Source organism: Meleagris gallopavo, chromosome 27 (genome assembly GCF_905368555.1).
Source record: "Meleagris gallopavo chromosome 27, MGAL_WU_HG_1.1, whole genome shotgun sequence".
Lineage (NCBI taxonomy): Eukaryota > Metazoa > Chordata > Aves > Galliformes > Phasianidae > Meleagris > Meleagris gallopavo.
Window position 1 is genome coordinate 221215 of NC_139430.1, and position 18290 is coordinate 239504.

Here is an 18290-nt window from a genome sequence, read left to right on the forward strand (position 1 = left end):
GTTGTCTTTGCCTGTAGCACTATAGGTCTTAGTATTGCAGTGATCTCCAAAACAAGCTGAGCAAATATTACTTGCCTGTAGAAGATGTGCTCTCAGATGTTGATCTCTTTCTGGAAGGGCTGCAATTTGTGCTCTCTGACTGCCTCTGGGAAGGTTTGTCCTGTGTTGGCAGAGTGCCTAAAAAGCAGATCAGGGAAGACAAAAGCACAAAACAAAAAATCACTTCAGTCTGGCAATGCCAGTAAAACACAATGTAGATGCTAAATATTCAAACTAAGAGTATACTTTTTTTCTTTTTTAGCATTAAGAACACTTCCTTGTCACGATGTCAGTACTTGCGGAAGGATCTCAACCATCACAACAGAATTGCTCACAGGGCAGTGTCACATATGGGACAGTAAAGCAATGCACGAGGAAGAGACACCTAGTATCCGAGGTGTAGCTTTAATGTAAAAAACCAGCACCCAAACAAACAAAACACTCCGACACATCCCTGCTTTCAAATGAACTCCCCTCCCATTTCATCTTCATGGAACAGTTGAGGTTGGAAAGGACTTCTGCAGATCCCAGACAGCCACCACGTCAGGTTTCCAACGTGTCCACCGGGACTCCAAAACCTTCCTAGGCAATCTGAACCAGAGTTCAATCCTCCTTGTGATAGAACACTTTTTTTTTCTTCTATATGGCCAGAATTTCCTGTGTTTGACTTTGTGCCCGCTGCCCCTCATCCTGTCACCAGGCAGCGCTGGATTTGGCTCCCTTCTCTGTACTCCCTGCCATCAGATCTATGCAGCACTGATAAGATCTCCCCTGAGCTTTCTCTTCCACAGGCTGAGCAGTCCCATCTCTGTTTGTATGACCGAATTCCCAAGCCCTTGGTCACCTCGGTGGCTTGTCACTGCATCCCTGCAGTACCCCCATGTCTTTCTTGTACCGAGGAGCCCAGAACTTTTATAATTATTATTATCCTGTGGTGTAACACCTAAGAAATGTTCAACAGAGAGATGAAGTAAACAACACCATGGCTCCAAATATTCTAACTTTTTGACGAGGCAGAAGTACCAGATTTAATTTTTCATTAATTCTTCTCAGCAAAGGCATTACTGCAACGCTGCTGGACATTGCCCTGAGCTGCAAGCTGAACGTCTTCGCATGGAGAATTCCTCACTTTCCTGCATGGCATCCTGGCACAGAGCTGGTGGGCTCTGAGTGTGTTTCTGTAGGGTCTGCTTTGACAACACAAAGAGGGAAGCTGCAGTGGAACTCTGCAGGGAGACCACATGCAGTTGCTTAGTATTAGAAAGAACAATTGTCTTCTCATCCCTGGATCAATTTTTCTAGTGAGGAACTACAAGAGATATTGATTTCATACTGCGTAGATTAAAACAAATGCCCTGAGACCTCGGGAAAAAGAAAAGAGAAAAACTGGAAAAGAAAGGCTAACTGCTATAAGCACAAAGAGGTTATAATAAGTTTCAACAGGAAAAAAAGACGAGAGGAATGTAAAGAGCTGCTTCATTACAGAGCAGCTTGTCACTGAGGTTTCTTACAGATGACCACACACAGAGGATTCCTTCCTCTCACAGATTTAACTGCTCACCTCCCTCAGCTGCCCAACCTCAGCAGGCAGGAGCCCTTCAGCCTCTGCAGGGCCTCAGCTGCACAGCCAGGCCCTGGGGTGACAGAGGCCGAGCCCTGATGGAGTTCAGCTGGTGCTCGGCCCAGGGTGCTGTGCTAGGCCTGGGGTCAGGCAGACTGGGCCTGCAGTTAGGCAGACAATAGGCCTGCAGTCAGGTAGGTGCTAGGCCCGAGGTCAGGCAGCACTCAGCCCACACTCCTGTGCTAGGCTTGGGCTCAGGCAGCGCTAGGCCTATGGTCAGGAAGGTGGAAGGCCCAGGCTGCAGTCCCAGGCCCAGGATCAGGAGGCACGAGGCCCAGGGTCAGGCATGCGCTGGGCCTAGGCGGAGGTGGAGGCCCTGGCAGTGCTAGGCCTGGGGTCAGGCAGGCTGGCAGTTAGGCAGGCACTAGGCCTGGGTTGCAGCACTAGGCCCAGGGTCAGGCAGGTGCCAGGCCTGGGATGCAGCATGAGGCCTAGGGTCAGGCAGGCACTAGGCCTGTGGTCAGGCAGATGCTAGGCTCAGGCTGCAGCATGAGGCCTACAGTCAGGTATGCTGGCCGTCAGACAGACACTAGGCCCGGGGTCAGGCAGGTGCTAGGCCTGGGCTGCAGCACTAGGCCTGGGGTCAAGCAGGTGCCAGGCCCAGGCTTCAGCGCTAGGCCCAGGCGGAGGCGCAGGCCCCGGCGGTGCTAGGCCCGGCCTTGCCGCCAGGCGGCGCCGTTGCCCACGGCCCTGCCCAGCGCTGCCGCCCGCCGCCGCTCGGCCCTCGGGTCGGGCACAGCGCACAGCGCTGCTTCGTGACCCGAAATCGGCCCATCTGCAGCTAAAATATACTTCGCATTTGTACACGGAGGTTTCCCTCGTCTGAGCACGCAGTCTCCGAGCTTTGGGCGCACACATCTTGTGTCACGCTGACTGACGTTTGCCTCAAACCTCTCCTTGGGTTTTCAATGGGACGAAGGGGGTTTCAAACCATCAAACAGCTTCTTTAGGTTCCCCTTCGCTCCAGGCACGGTGAGACCACCTTAAAATAAGCTCCCAGCTGTTCAAAGCAACTCGAGGTGAGTTCCCAGAAGAAGCCCCACGCAGCAGTGCCCACAAGTGGCTGCTGTGCTGACAGCCCCCATGTCTGCTGAGCCCCTCTTAAAGGCAACTCCTTACAGCCCCACGACCTTCCTGTTGGCCCCTGGGTACGGACTGTGCAAAGCCTCACACCTCTAGGATTGAAACGCCTCTCTGAAGCGCATCTCCTGTGAAACACCACCATTTGTCCGCTGAGCCCCGTGTGCCAAAACGCAGCACCCCAATTACAGTTCTGATCCAATCTGAGAGCGTCTGCCATCAGCTAAGATGACAGAAAGCACCCGCCGAGGAAGGCAGCCATGCAGGGTTTGTGTTCAAAATCCTGTGGAAATGGAGGGCGTTTTCCATACGGGGTATTTCTGAAATAAACGATGAATATCCCCTATGGATCACAAGGGACCATTTTAGAAAGCATTCCCTAATGCTGCTCTCCCACTGCTTGCTTTAACAGCTCTCATTCCGAGTTCCCTCCACCATGCACCTCAGCTGCATCTGGTTCAATAAATAAAAAAAAAATCATCCTCGATGCACCACATTTTCCCTTCATCTGTGCTATTTTCCGCAGTACACACAAATAGGACCCAGGTCTTTCACAGTAATAGCCACAGAATCACAATTCAGCAGTACAGATTAAAAACAAAGCCAACTATGCAACTTGCCATTGATCTAAAGGAAAAAAAAAAAGCAAAAAAAAAAAAAAGCATGGGGCTTTTTTCTAGATGCAGTCTAAGCCCTCTGATGAACTGCACATAGACGATGCGGGCATCAGGAGCTCCTTGTGAATGAGATGAATGCTGAGCTGGAAGCTGGTCTCACAACACAAACAGCTGGTTCCAATCACGAGAAATACACTTACTGAAAGTGATACGCTGCATCTGATGAACCAAATAAACACGCCCTAAGAGGGAGAGTGATTCAGAGCCTTCGCTAGCAGGTTTCAGCCTAAAACATCTCTAATTAGGCTGTTCCTCATAAAAACCCAAGTCAGATCATTCACTGTAATGGAATTCCTCAGGAAATTCCCAGAACTGCACAAGCTACCACAACGATTCTTCGCTCCTCCGAGCTGCGTGTAACCCTTTGGTGACTGAGCTCTTTGAATTCTTCTTTCCATCTCAGCAGGAGAGGCGATGTTACAGCTTTACTGCCTTCTCATGACACCTCCCCCGATGTTGTTCTAATAAAATACTAAAAATACTAAAATTTTGTCTTTCTCTTATCAACGCTGCATGCAGATGTACTTCACTTTCCTCGCATTGGAGGATAACACAAATGCAGGCGAGGCAGTAGGAGGCATCAGAATGGAAGCTTTAGGAGCAAGGAACGCGAGGAGGTAATATTCCTTACTGACAGTGAGCTGCTTCCTTAGCACTCGCTGTGAGCAATTAGTCACAAGTGATTTTGGGCAAAGGATTCACATTTACCAGGGAGAGCATAGGCAAGAATCGGGTAAAGGAGGAGAAACCATCAGGATTTTTTAACGCAGCAGAATGGAGGTCCTTGAACAGCAATCCTCAGCTGGTGCCACTGCCATTTTCTGTGCACAGTCTTAGTTCTGTTTCAGCTACATCTAGGGATATGTAAGATGAGCTTCCCAGCTATGAATAAAACAGTCAGTACAATGTTTGGTCTTGGGCATTCCCAGGATCATTTTGCAACTGCTTGGAGGTACTGCAAAAGGCCTCAAGTCAGGGATCAAAACCACACTACAGTAAAGATGATCAAAACACCTAAAATTGAGTCATAAAAGAAATACGAAACATTTTCCTTAATGGCAAAGTTACTCACAGTAGTAGCACCCACAGCCAGCCTAAAGTCAATCCATCAAACTTCAAATTAAGTAGAAAGATAATTTCTACAATATCAAAAATCGTATGGAATTTTAACTCAATTTCTCCAGAAACCATAAGGATAAAGAAAAGCCCTTTGAATGAGAAATCATCCTCAGAAAAGTCTGTATGCAAAGCAAAGCAAATCTGGTGGGAAGAGGTACTTATGCAGTCCCATACAGAGGAGACATCCCATTAATCCGTGCCAGAAGCTGAGCAGAACAGTGCATTAACACAACAGAAATCCTCAAAAAAACCCCCACCAACCAACAGTAGTTCTAAAATCCAACACGGAAAAACTGCCACAAAGCCAAAGCTATGGCTGCCCGCCTTTCCTAGTGCAAGCTGGTTTAGAGCTTACCGTGACAAGGCTCATGAGATGATACGAGAGCTCCCTTACCTGACAGAGGCTGCAGTGCCTTCTCAATAGAAGGCAACGGTTCCTTTCGCAGCGGTCGATTTAGCGAGCTGTCCTGTGCACTGAAGAGTCCAGGGCTGTCAGTTAGCTTTTTACGTCCATTGGTGCTGGTAGAGTTTGTGACTCTGCAGCTGCCTATTGCACTTGTGAAAAGATTTGTGTGTTCGTCGCTGCTGGCCGGCTCGGAGCTGGGAGTAAATCCCCCCAGGGACAGACCTGGGGAGCTGTCTGAGCAGTCTATCTGTAAGGGTGTCTGCAATCCCAGTGCTAAGGAATTAGACTCCGAAGGCTCCCTCCGGACCCACTGTTCATCTCTGCTTAGCAATCCCTTTGAAGGCGACAGGTGGGGACAAGACATGTGACATCTGTGTTTCTCCTTATGTTTGTACCTCTCACCGACAGCCTCCTTCCCGAATCTGTAGCGCTTCAAGGACTCCAGAACTGTTCTGGAAGAGCTATTAGCCGTGATGGTGTCCATGGAAACCTGCGGCTGCTCGGAAGTACGATGCTCTCTGTGTTTGTGGCGGTGCCTGTGCTTGTGTTCCAGCATCCAGCCGTAAGCCATCTCAGGTGGAACGCTGGGGTACGTGCTCATGGACAAGAGCGGAGTCCGACTCGTGGTGAGGAAAGCTTCCTGGCGCAAAAGTTTATGCTTTTTCTTGTGGTATTTGGTGGGATTGAGAAGCAAATGGCCTGTGTGCATGTAGGAGGGTGGTGGCAGCGGGGTGGTGAAAGAAGGAGAAGGTGGTGGGGGATAAAGAGTCGGAGGGTACCTTCCGTAGTAACCTAAACCTATGGGAGCAGCTGCGAGGGGGGAAGGAGAGTAAGGCATGCCGTAGGAGGGATAGAACCCGGTGCTGGAGAGAGGGAAGCTGAGGCTGTGCATGAAAGGCATTTCTGCCATAGCCTCCCGCATTTTCGGAGGCCTGCCTCTCTTCTTCTTTAAATCGGGTTTCCTAATGTAGTGCAACGGATCTAAAGGAAAAGTAGGGTGAGTATAGAAACTGTTGAAATTGATTCGGAAAATGGTAGGCAGGAGATCGCGGGGTATAAAATGGTGACTTCTGTGGGTGATTCTAATTTCGCTTAGTCGACTGATTAATTCTTCCAATTCAGCCAGGAAATCCGGGTCCTGCCTACCTCGAAGCTGAGGATATTTCTTTTTCCTTTTTCGCTTCTGCCTCTTCATTTTGTCGTAACTGAGGTAATCGTGACTCCGGCGCTTGCATTTGTGTTTATGCTTTTCTTTGAGGTTACTTAAAACCGTGGAAGCTTCGGGTGCAATGAGGGAAACGTGATCGAAGGAATGCCTCTTTTTCTTCTGCCCACAGAATTTCTCAGCTCGATCTGAAGTGCTGTTGTTATCTGTTCCTATTCCACTGTCACTGGGAATGGTCTCATCGCTGTGAGATTCGCTCACGGGGGAAGGAGTGGCTTCTTTCAGCGATGTCAGCTCGCTCAAGTGAGAAGGAGAGTTTGGCAACAATGTGGGTGGAGATAATCTCCTCCTTCCCTTAGCAGCTTTCTTCATTGCGAGTGTCTGAACAACGCTTCCTTGCCTGGAGTGGATGTGCAAGTACGGCACCGAGCTGGGCTCAATGAACCCTGCGTCGCTGCTGACGGGGCTCTGCCCCCCACTGACTGCAGAGGACTGAGAGCAAACGGGGGACGGGAGGATCTCGGAACTATTAGCTGCTGAAGGCAGCAGGTGGGGAAGTACTTGGCCAAACGACGTCCCGGGAGTTTGCTGAGAAGACTTCTCAAGAACTGTCAGGCTGGCAGAATTGCTAGTTAAAATACCGTTCAGGACAGCTTTGGGTTTCCTTCCTCTCCTTTTTCCTATATAAATCGTTCCTTTCTTGCTGACATTTATTTGCTGGCCTAATTTTGAACCAAAAGTGGCAGCAAGAGTTGACACCGTGTTGTGGAGCTTGGATTGCACTTTCCCTTTGTTATTTGGTTCCACCGTACTCGAGAGAATCTGATTCAAAAGTTTCTTTCTCTTCAAAGTTTTCATTTTATTTATTTTTCGAATAATTGTTTTCATTAACTGCCCGTTGTTTCTCTTGGCAACTTTTCTGTCTGAGTCTACTTCCAAATCACTCATGCTACAAATATTAGGTTTTTGGACTTCTTCTGGCCCTCGGAGCTGGTCCTTTCTCTCATAAAAATCCCCGCTCCGATGCTGATCGCTTTCAGACTCTATCTTGCTTGAGCTCTCTGTTCCAACAAAAGGTGCCACAGAAAGAATCGGTGGCTTCATTTTAATCGATGACCTCATCTGCCTTTTAGGTCTCCCTCTCTTTTTAGGAAAAGCTTGTCCCGATAAACTCTGCTTTAGGGAAGGAATTTCCACCTCAGGCTGCAAAATGGGAGGTTCTTGCTCTTCTTTTGACTGCACTGAAAAGACTTTTGATGCTGGGATCTTCAGAGTTCTTTTGGGGGGACCTTCAAGCTCCGGCATCTCCTTGGATTTAGGTCTTCCTCTTTTGGGTTTATACATGTCAGGTAAGAAATCATCCGACATGCACAAACTCGAAGGTTGTTTGTGAGCACTGTAGAACTTTTGAGTCTGCTTGTCAGACTCACTGAGCAGTGCAAGAGGCTGCCCACTGCCCTCATTCAGTTTTGGCAGCTGATGCTTAACAAATTCGTGCTCCACAAACGAAGACGATCCGATGTTTTTTAAGAATTTGGCCTGCTCCAAATTACTGCTGGATAGTGCACTGTATGAAATGTTTTTAAAAAGCTCTGACCTTTCTAGTTCTAGACCCTTTGGAGGCCGGCATGTGCTTCTCGACACCACTTTAGTCCATCGTGGCTTCCTTCCTTTTCTTTTCTTTAAAGGTTTGGATTGCTGACTGGTGCTCAGATTTTTTGCTCCTTGGCAGGATTTATCTGATGCAGCTATTGCACCGATCTTTAGGAACTGCTTGCTACTAAACAAGCTTGTAAAACTCACTACCGAAGGGGTGACAGTAGCATGAATGCTTGTTTCAGCTGCCAAAATGGGTTTTTTCCCTATAGAAGGGCTAGTTCTTGAAGTTTCTACGTAAGAAGCTTTTGAATCACCTAGGTCTTTATCAGCACCTTTAAAATCGGTGCTCAGACTATGGTTCAACGTTCTGTTTATATTTAGAAGCGTGCTGTCGGGAGAAAACTGAGTCTTGCCAATCTGATCTGAAATACCTTCTAGGAGATCAGCCGTGGAACTCAGATGCAGCGTGTTGGACGCTAACTGTGAAGATGCTGCTGAGAGGCTCCTGTTTAAGGTGGTAACAGACACTGTGGGTGAAGGCGACGGGAGATTCCCCTCTCCTACTGCACTAAATGGGGACTTGGCTGTGGACACGTCTGAAGCACCTCCTGTCCTGAAGTCTGGTGAAGTGCAATAGACTGGAGGCTGTTTTTCGTGCTTAGATGTTTCATAAATCCCTTTCTCACTGGCTGTGTAACCATCCTGTGGGACGCAGATTCCTTCATTAAACATTTCTTTACCTACATCAGCGATTTCTTTCCGAATTGAAAATTTTTCCAAGATACTTTCTTTGCTCTGCCTCACAATATGCTTCTCAAATGTTTTGCTGCTAGTATTTTCTTTCAGTAAATCCGTAGTATCGTGGCTTTCAAGGCTGCTAAGGTTTGAATTGCAAGGAAGCTTAAAGGGCTCTGAGGCAGGCATGAGGGAGTCTGCTTTCAGAGTTCCGGAGTCCTTGTTAACCAAACCCACCGGAGTGCTGATTCCCGTTGGCTTCTTTCCAGAGTCCTTGTTAACCAATCCCACTGGACTGCTAATGCCTACTATCTTCCTCCCAGAGTCCTTGTTAACCGGGCCCACTGGGCTGCCAATCCCTGGTGTCTTCCTACCAGAGTCTTTGTTAGCCAGGGCCGTGGCATTGCCAGTCCCCGGCATTTTCCTCCCAGTATCCTTGCTAACCAATCCTGCAGGACTACTTATTCCCAGCAACTTCTTCCCAGCATCCTTGTTAATCAGTCCAGCTGGAGCGCTGATCCCCGCTGGCTTCTTTGCAGACTCCTTATTAGTCAATCCGGTTGGAGTGCTGATACCTGGAAACTTCCTCCCAGCATCTTTGTTAATTAATCCAACTGCAGAGCTGGTCACTGGCTGTTTCTTTCCAGAGTCCTTGCTAACTAACCCAGGTGGAGTGCTGATCCCTGCCAGCCTCTTTCCAGAGTCCTTGTTAACCAATCCTATTAACGGGCCGATCCCTTGTGGCTTCTTCCCAGAGTCTTTGTTGACCAATATGGCTGCGCTACCAATCCCTAATGGCTTCTTCCCTGAGTCCTTACTGACCAATCCAACAGCAATACCAGATCCTGGCAATTTCTTTACCAAATCTTTATTAACTATCCCACTTGCAGGAATGGTTCCCGGCAGCTTCTTCCCAGAGTCTTTAACCAAACCAGATGCAGTTCCGCTTCCAGGCTTCTTCTGCTTCGTTTTGGAAGACTTTGAAGGAGGACAAGTTGCAATAAGTTGAGCCAATTTCTCTGTTACAGTTGTTGCTCCATTAATCTGTGTTCTATCCTTTAAGTCAGAATTATGGCTACTGATAAGAGTCGGAGGAGATGACTTTATATAATCTGTCATTTCAGTGTGCAATGGGGAAACTTTCTTAGGTAAGGGATTTGTTTCTACTTGTATACCTTCTTCCACATGTAATTCAACTGTTGTAACTTCTCCAGCTTTCTTGTACGACTTTGAAGGGTCCTACAAGTTAATAAAAAGAGAAGTTCTTTAGGAATAGATCACAAAGACTCACTACCTCAACAAACTCTATTAGGAACCTGTCAATAATTCTTCCTCGTTTCGAAGGACATCCTCTTCACATAGAGCTCCCAACACATCTTTGAGATGCACGGAGATATATTCACTCCAATCTGGGCCTAAGAATGGAAGATTCCCATCCCTTATAATTACATGTACACACAATTTCAAAACAGTGAAGAATATCTCATCTCAAGCATTAAATGGAGAGGGAAAGGCATCAGTGTCACACTCATCCATCCCTCTCCAATAGAGACAAGTAAGACAATTGCTTGGTACTTACTGTACTTAATTACAGCCAGCACTGGATGGATTACCTTATAGAAAACCCTAACTATGGCAGGCAAATACCTAATTACATTGAAGAAAGATACAGCCCGGATTCCTTTGAAATCATCTGGCAAACGGCAAACTTTGGTGCTGCTCACGAATGAAGTATTTCCTCAGCAAGCTATACCAGCACGATCCCAGCAGAAGACTGCAAGCTGGATTCAGTCTGCCTTTATTTCCTAGAGATGGGAAATAGTTGCTTGGGTAACACGTGTTGCCCAAGCTATCAGAGCCTCTGCAGTGCACAGACGTGCTGACCTGCCACTTTTCTGCAGGGCCAGAGCCAGAGGTTCTGCTTGCTGGCACTCAATGGAAGCTACTGAGTCAGCATGACCCACAACATGGTTCCAAGCCTGAAATCCAGCCATTGCAATCAGGGCTCTCAAACATGCTGTAGATACAGGGAGACTGCGAGTCCCAGAGATCTTCAATAAAAAGTATTGAAGGAAACTTTTTGATCATCCTTAGTCACAGAGTTCCTTCTTGTAGTTCTGCATTATCAAAAGCTTCTGTTAATGGCAGGTGCTGCTATCACTAAGGCGTATCGCACAGAAGGAACAAGATTGTTTTAAAGTGGCACTGAAAATTAAACTTAAGGAGTGCACAGCCAGGAACTTTGGGAATAACAAGTATGGAAAGCAACAGTGAAGAAAACATTTGAACACAGTGCTCACGCACTGAGGAAATCAAGCAACTCTTTCAGCTTAACAGCATCAGTACCACTGTACCAGCACCAGTCACAATGCTTGCACATACCAGCTGTAAGGATTTTAAAGTAAGTTATCCAAAAGCTGATCAAAGCAGGTCACTCCACCCTTGAGATGAGCCCTGACCACTGCCCGGATCTCTGCTGGGCTCACACTAAAATCCTTCATGCACCAGAAGCAAAATGTCACTGATGTTACCACCACTGCCTACCAGGCTGAGTGCGTTTTCAGGAAACAAACAAGGTTTCCCAAGAGCAGTGATGCATCTCTGATCAAAGTCCTCCTCTTGGGGAAGGGTGGATAGGAGCACGGGTAGAGGCTGGATGCCTCCAAACGCAGCAACAGAACAAAACCCACCAGTCATATGGGCTACTGATTTTAGCAGTGGTGGAAAAAGAGACTGTGGTCTACAGAGAATAGTTTGGCACTTAGCCCAGCTTTTCTGTGGCAGCTGCAATCTTATGTAAATTCTGCTGGAGCGTCACATTTCAGGAACTTCCCCCTGCTCACCCACCCTCAAACTCACCAAACCCACAGCTGGGGGCGGGGAGCAGCCCCATACCCTAAAGCACGGGGACAAAAGTGTGCCAGGCTTTCCTGAAATGACTTCTGTTGTGCAAACACTCACTGCACGACAGGGAAGGCGTAATCTGAAGTCCAAAATATATTACAGAGTGCTTTCGATGAGCGCAGCACTTGAAAGCTTCAGCGTTTGGCCCTGTTCACATGCAGCTCTGCAAATGGTGTCTGGTCCCACGCTTTCATTCTGTCCCTGGTGCTGGAAGCTGCCTTACACGAAGCTCATTTGGCACGGCATGACTTTGTGCAATCAGTCTAAAACAAGAACTCACGTCCCAGATCCTGCAGAGAACGCTCCTGAGCCACTCCAAAGAAGAACCAAAACATTTACTCTGCTTTGTTACCTTTTTGCCCAGAGTTTTTCTCTTGGTGGCTGTGATCTCATCAGCAGCCCTCCCTGCCTAACCAAAGGCAAGATACAGGAGGACAGAGTGCTGCACTCAGCAGTTTTACAAAGAAATAAGATGAAGCAGAAAGGCATGTCCCAGCCTGCTCACCCTATTTCAGAGTTACAGCAGACTGTAGCTATGTTACTATCACTTCTTGCCTTCCCATTTTCTAGAACTTCAGCAATGCAACTCTGCAGTGCCTCTGTATGTCTTCACCACGTACACATCAGTGAACCACTCATCTCAAACCAACAGAAGCTAAGTTTGTATTTATCTGTAAATACGGAATGGAAAAACAGAATCTCTGTCACTTTTTCTGTTTTTTTTTTTTTTTTTTTTTTTTTTCCCCCCCCCCCTCTTTAGAAGGCTGTTAGCTTTATTACCTTCACATTTCTGGAAGACAAACCAAACAAACTCACCCACCACTCATCTTTGTGAATGGAGACGAACCATCTGTTGGCACAGCTGAAGATGCTGCCCAAGTTTTAGGAGTCCCTTCAACAATAACCTTGAGATCCCATCCAGAGATGGGAGTGCAAAGCACTTTCCTATTATTTTTTACACTGGTATTCCAAGAGAAGGATTTCTACTACATCCCTTTGTGCCTTGGCAGTTAACCGAGCACACTGCATGTACTGAATTCCCACTCAATTCCTCCTTCAAAAGCACGGACAGTTCAGTCTTACAGCTACAAAGATTGTCACAGCTTGCTCTGAATGGGTCACAGAATTGCTTCTCCTCGCCTCCTCTCCACAGAAAGGAAAAATTAAGGGATCAATTTCATTTTCTGAAGCGTGATTTCCAGCATTACAACTCGCTTTATTTCATCACAGTAAGAAAAAAAAAAAAAAAAACCCTCTGGTGTAATATTCAAAACATGAGGTGGTTTTTAAACTGTTTACCACTTGTTTCTAGAAAACCAAATTTTATCTCGTGCTGGAAATCACAGCAGGATGCTGTAAACCATCGCTCCAACCATCAGCGAACGGAGTTCAACAACTTACACAACATTTCAGCACAGTGTCAGAGAGAGAGCAGAGCATCTGGAGTGCATGACCATCAGAGAGGGACCTGAAACTGTTTTAAGCAGGGAGAATTTGGATTGCAGAGACAGACTGGAGCTCCCCTAGGCTATGCATTTGGGTTACTGACCAGGCAAGGAGCATTGCAGAAACAAACTACTCACTTGTTTTGAAGGACAGTGCTCATTCTTCTCATCTGTCATCTTCCCACTCTTTGGTGGCCTTCGTGGTTGCTTGATGCTGGTTTTTATGGCAGGCCGGCACACATAATTCTCGAGGTTCTTAGGAGGCTTTTTTGTTCTCTTTGCTTGGAGACCAATCTTCAGTTTCAAGTTTCCCTCCGAAAAGTTTGTTTCTTTCACTGAAAACTGTTGCTGTGCATCAACCAGAGCCTCCTTCTTCCCATTCTCCACACCGTTCCCCTCCCGATTCTTCTCACCGTCCTCCTCTTCCTTGGTGCAGCTTTCCAGGTCTACGTCTCCCTTTCCCACCAACGTGCCAATGTTTACCAAAGAGGGGCTTTTCCCAGAAAACCCTTCAGAATCAGAGCCCAAGCCTAACATAGCAGTATTCCGAGGGTCCATCACAGAAGGAGTCCAAGCCTTCGGGTAACTGTAGGGAAGATTTACGGCGAGCTGTTCCACAGAAGATCAGTTCTATGACTGGCAGCCAGCATCTTTTACTCTGCAAAAGGAAAACGAAGGCAGAGGTGAGGTCCAGTTTGAGAGCAGAAGGGAACTGAATGGTAAAAGTCATCAGAAAGCAACTGTATGTCAGGAAGTTCTGAGATGGGCTGCAACGCCTGCTGAGCAGCCAAGCACTTTGCAGTGACTGGGAACGAGGGAGAACACGACAAATAAATAAACTCACTTTCATTTGAACTTCCAGGAATGCGGGAAGAGAAAAGTCCACACTTCTGTCCATCACTGGGACACTGATGTGTGTATATTTAACCTACCTACCATGAGACAGCAGAGGGGACTTTCTCAGCTTCCCCAAGAAGTAAAGCAGAAGGCGATGGGAACAAACCAACGCAAGGGCTGCGCCTACAGCTGTCACCTTCCAATAAGAACATCCCCAAATAATCAAAAATGCTACTATTGCTCAGGAGATTGGAGGTAATTGGGTGAAATCTCCATCTTGCAACCAGATTAAAATAATTAAAAAACCAGCGGGGTGACACAGGGGACTAAAAGCAAATCAGTACCAGGTCCCAGGCAGAGGCCATTGGGCAACCTGGTGCCAATGGACGTGGGATCCACATGCTGGCACACCAAGGAAAACTGGCCAGCACTTAAATAATAACAACTCGTGGATTAGCTCAGAATTATTTGTCTTGAAGTGATTCCTACAGTTTGTGATGCAATTTAAATCCCAGATCTTTGTCCACACAAATGTTTCCATCTCCAGTCTGGTAACTGCAGCCCAGAGCAGCCACAACCCTTCAGTCACGTTCCTACAAACACAATTAATTAATGAGCTTAAAATCTGAAAGCGAGTTGAATCAAAGCAGCAGCACCGGCACTGCTGCACCTGGCTGCACATTTCCTTTGCCCAGATGAGGAATGATACCCACGCAGCAGCTCCATCAGCTGCAGGACCAAGGCAAAGAGTGCCTTCAGAGCCTGAGGCTGCAAGGTGGTCCATTTCAATGCACCCTAAGGGGACCCAGAACCATCCCAAAGTCCCCACATCCACGGCTCTCACCAACACGTAGCAGGTCATTTCATTTAGCCATTAATTCTACTCTGCACAGACAACAAAAATGCTAATCCTGGACCTAATCATCATTTTGCCTTGATCACTGTAATCTTCTTCTCTCTGACTCTCCAATTATCCCACTCTAATTCATACAGAATGTGGCTGCCAATTTGATCGTTTTCATAACCATGGACTGATTGCATCTCATCCCTTTCAATCCCAATAACGTTTTTTCTTCCCCACCCCTCCAAGTTCAGGCTTCCCATCGCTGCGCAGAACAGCACTGTGGTTCCTGAACTGCTCCTATACCTCAGTGTCTTCTGCTGCACCACTGTGTGTGTTCTTTTTTGGCCTTTTTTCAGCTTTTTCCTGAGTTATGCCATTCTCTGTGGCACCCTTCACTCTCCAGATGCTCCCCACACATCCGCCCATGGGACCTTTATGGTTCCTCCAGCAGCTCAGTGCCTTCAGATCTTCTCATGGATGCAGTGCAGTGGAGCAGCTGGATGGCAAAACCACAGCCCAGAGGCAGCTGGAGCAGCTTGCAATGAATCTACCCCAAAAACACCCAAGATTTGGTACTTTCAGGACAAAAGATGATCCTATAGACCTGAAGGATGCCTTCCCTTCCCACGTGTGTTCCATCAGCACACGGACCCTCATCGTTACACCATCAGCTCAGAGAAGAGGACCATGGACCCACAAAGCGCTGCTCCCAGAGGAGATCCTCACTGTGAATGAGCTTCATTACACCTTTGTGCACCAGGCCAGCAGTGCTGCTCAGCCATTCCTCCCCCAGGGCTCACATTCTGCAGACCCACAGCTCTTCCCATAGCAACACCCACACGTTTCACTTACAGTGTGACAAACTCCATCTCCCACTCTATCCCAAGACATCCTACCAGCTTTCACCCACAGGACCTTTGGTTAATGCAGATTTTGCTACACCAGGGACCCTCTAGCACCAAATATCTGCGTGGCCATACAGACCACCATCCTCACCACCTCCCCAAAGTGAAACACACTGAACTTTCAGCCACTTACCCCACAGATCTCAAATCCCTCCACACCAAACAGAAGCATTTTCACACCTTCTCAGACTTGTGCTGTCTGGGGCTGAAGGCTGAGCAGAACCACGGTTCTCTCATTCATTCTCATTGCTGTGTTGGCACATCCAACTCAGCACAGATTACAGAAGACAATTAAAGTCAGCAATCCATACAGCAGCACCACCTCCTTAAAGCAGCTGCTATGTAAGCATATGGGCTACGTCCACCTTTCTCCTGTGACACTGCTTGTAGTTTCTACCCATGAGGTTGCCTCACAAACCCAGCATTTAAACCCCCCCCCATCACCCTCACGGACGGCTTTAAACTCCTTAAAACAAGTCTCTTCCTTTTGTCAATTATGACTTAATTTTTGTTTGCAGTTCATTATTGCTACAACACGCTGAGCTTTTCAGATGACTGCTGACTGTCTGTGGCAACCAAACGTAACTGAAAACCAAAAAGTTGGATTATTTTGGTTTGGAAAACACGATATACAAAATCCTCCCCACCCCCCCCAGCATCTCCCAGCATCACAGAGCTCAGAGCAGCCACCAAAGCTTTCGTTTTCGAGTAAGAATGCTTCTCCAGAACTCAAGTAGACAAACAGATGATGATTTTAGAGCCCATCTCCACCCATATGTTCAGCCAGCTGCCAAAACTTCCCCATTCACACTGAGGCAGCAGCACCAGGGACAGCCTCCGGGTCCTCACGGATGACCACGTGCAGCACAGCTCCCTGGCTTTCACCCTTTACATCACTTCCCACATTCTCAATGCAGGTGCACTCAGGAGAGCAACCAAAACAAACAAGCAAAGAGGTTCTCTGCTGTGTATTTAAGTGTGTGAAGTCAAAGCAGACACATCTCAGCAGCAAGCCCTGCAGTTCCAGCACCCTGCATCTCCCCATGGCACGAGGAAGCCGGAGCAGGAACCCATTGCTGTGCTTCTTGTTCAGCTCCTGACAGCACACAGCTCCCAAGGAAAGGAATACATGCCCTGAGGCCATGGATGGAAACCCACATTCCAGGCTCTTTCTACTTCTCTGCAGAGTAATTAACGGGGTGAAGGAACCACAAACCAAGGATGAGAAACAGAAATTACTGAGGCTGGAGATTCACATTATCGTGGAGTTCAAGGGGCTGGAAGGGGAAATCACCTCATCCAACTTCTGGGCAAGGCAGGATCCCTACGGGAGGGGCACACACTGCACGCATCACACAGTACAAAGTAAAGGACAGCAACACGTTTTGGCTTCTGAGCTGAGAAACGGGTCAAGCTGAGAACCATGAGGCTAAGCCATCACATCTGAGCTCATAAACGGGACCAAAACCACAACAGAAGGGCAACTTCCAAAGCATGATTTGTGGTAGGGGGGGACAGCACACAAACACAGAGACCCACGAGGTGTTGAGCCAACCCAGCATACCCCCCCAACGTGCAGCAAACCACCCCTACGTGGCTTCATTCAGAGGGTGGGGAGGCACTGGAACAGGTTGCCCAAGGAGGCTGTGGATCCCCATTCCTGCAGGCATTCGAGGCCAGGCTGGATGTGGCTCTGGGCAGCCTGGGCTGCTGGTTGGTGACCTACACACAGCAAAGGGTTGAAACTGATGGGCATCGTGGTTCTTTTCCACCCAGGCCATTCTATGATTCTATGGGTCTCTCTGAGTCTCATTGAGTCTCCATGTGTCCCTACAGGGGATCTGTGGGTCCCTATGGGGTCCCTATGGGTCTCTTGGTGACCCTGCACACAGCAGGAGGTTGGAACTGATGGCCATCGTGGTTCTTTGCAACCCAGGCTATTCTGTAGGTCTCTATGAGTCTCAATGGGTCCCTATGGGGATCTGTGGGTCCCTATGGGGGATCTGTGGGTCCCTATGTGCCTCTTGGTGACCCTGCACACAGCAGGAGGTTGGAACTGATGATCACTGTGGTCCTTTTCAACCCAGGCCATTTTCTGATTCTCTGATTCTACGACCGTGTAACCGCCCCCATCCTCCCTGCAGACCCCCGGCCACCCAAAGCCAAGGAAACTCGGTCTCCCCCCCCCATAAAAAAACAAAACTCACCGGGAAACTTCCCTACAGCCCCACGGATCGGAACGCCCGGAGGTCCCGCGGTGCCGCCGCCGCTCCGCCCCGCTCTGAAGGCGGCTGTCAGCGCCGGGTCCGGCCGGAGCGGGGCCTCGTTTGCAGGCCGCGCCGCTGTCAGCGGGTTCAGCTCTCGGCCCGCCGCTCCCCTCCCGCTGTCAGCGATCCTCCGCCCCTCCCGGCTGTCACGGAGCGCCCGCCCCGCCCGCGCACGGCCCCGCTCCGCCGACCGGAGAGCTCCGCCGCCGCCGTTGGCGGGATCGCACCCCGCAGGCCGCGCCCGAGCGCTCCGGGCGGGCTGCGATGCGGCGCGGTGCGGTACGGCGCGGTGCGGTGCGGCCCTCCCGGCCCCGCTCCGCTCCCCTCCCCCCGGGCTCCGGGCCCGAGGCGGTCCCCAGTCCCCGCCCGCCGCCCTCTCCCGCTCGCTCTCCCGCCCTCCCGCTCCTCACCGTGTCAGCGACAGCACGGCCGGGACCGAGGACGGGCTCCTCCTCGCCGCATCCTCCCGGCCGTCCTCAGGGACGGAGCCAGGGCGGGACCCGGACCGAGCGGCCGCCGCTTCGGCCCTGCTCCGACCGAGGCGGCGAAACCAAAATGGCGGCGGCTCCTGCTCCACCGCGAGCGAGCGCCCGGCGCCCCGCCCCCACCCCGCGCCAGGCCCCGCCCCCTCCGGGGCCACACCCACC

The 18290-nt window shown here is 49.1% G+C and overlaps 1 protein-coding gene across 3 annotated transcripts in view; it reads right to left on the bottom strand.

Annotated features, from left to right (window-relative positions):
* ASH1L (ASH1 like histone lysine methyltransferase) overlaps nucleotides 1–18258 on the bottom strand; it is a 41852-nt gene extending 23594 nt beyond the window's left edge. For 2 of the 3 annotated variants that reach the window (XM_085209697.1, XM_085209696.1), the window contains exons 1-4: nucleotides 18054–18258; nucleotides 12929–13448; nucleotides 4931–9680; nucleotides 76–177 (exon numbers count right to left, since the gene is read on the bottom strand). In XM_085209697.1, coding sequence (XP_085065823.1) covers nucleotides 76–177; nucleotides 4931–9680; nucleotides 12929–13348 — 5272 coding nt within the window. In that variant the 5' untranslated portion in view covers nucleotides 13349–13448; nucleotides 18054–18258. The remainder of the gene's footprint in view (nucleotides 1–75; nucleotides 178–4930; nucleotides 9681–12928; nucleotides 13449–18053) is intronic. The other variant, XM_085209698.1, reaches the window with a different exon arrangement.
* Nucleotides 18259–18290: the final 32 nt, after the last annotated feature.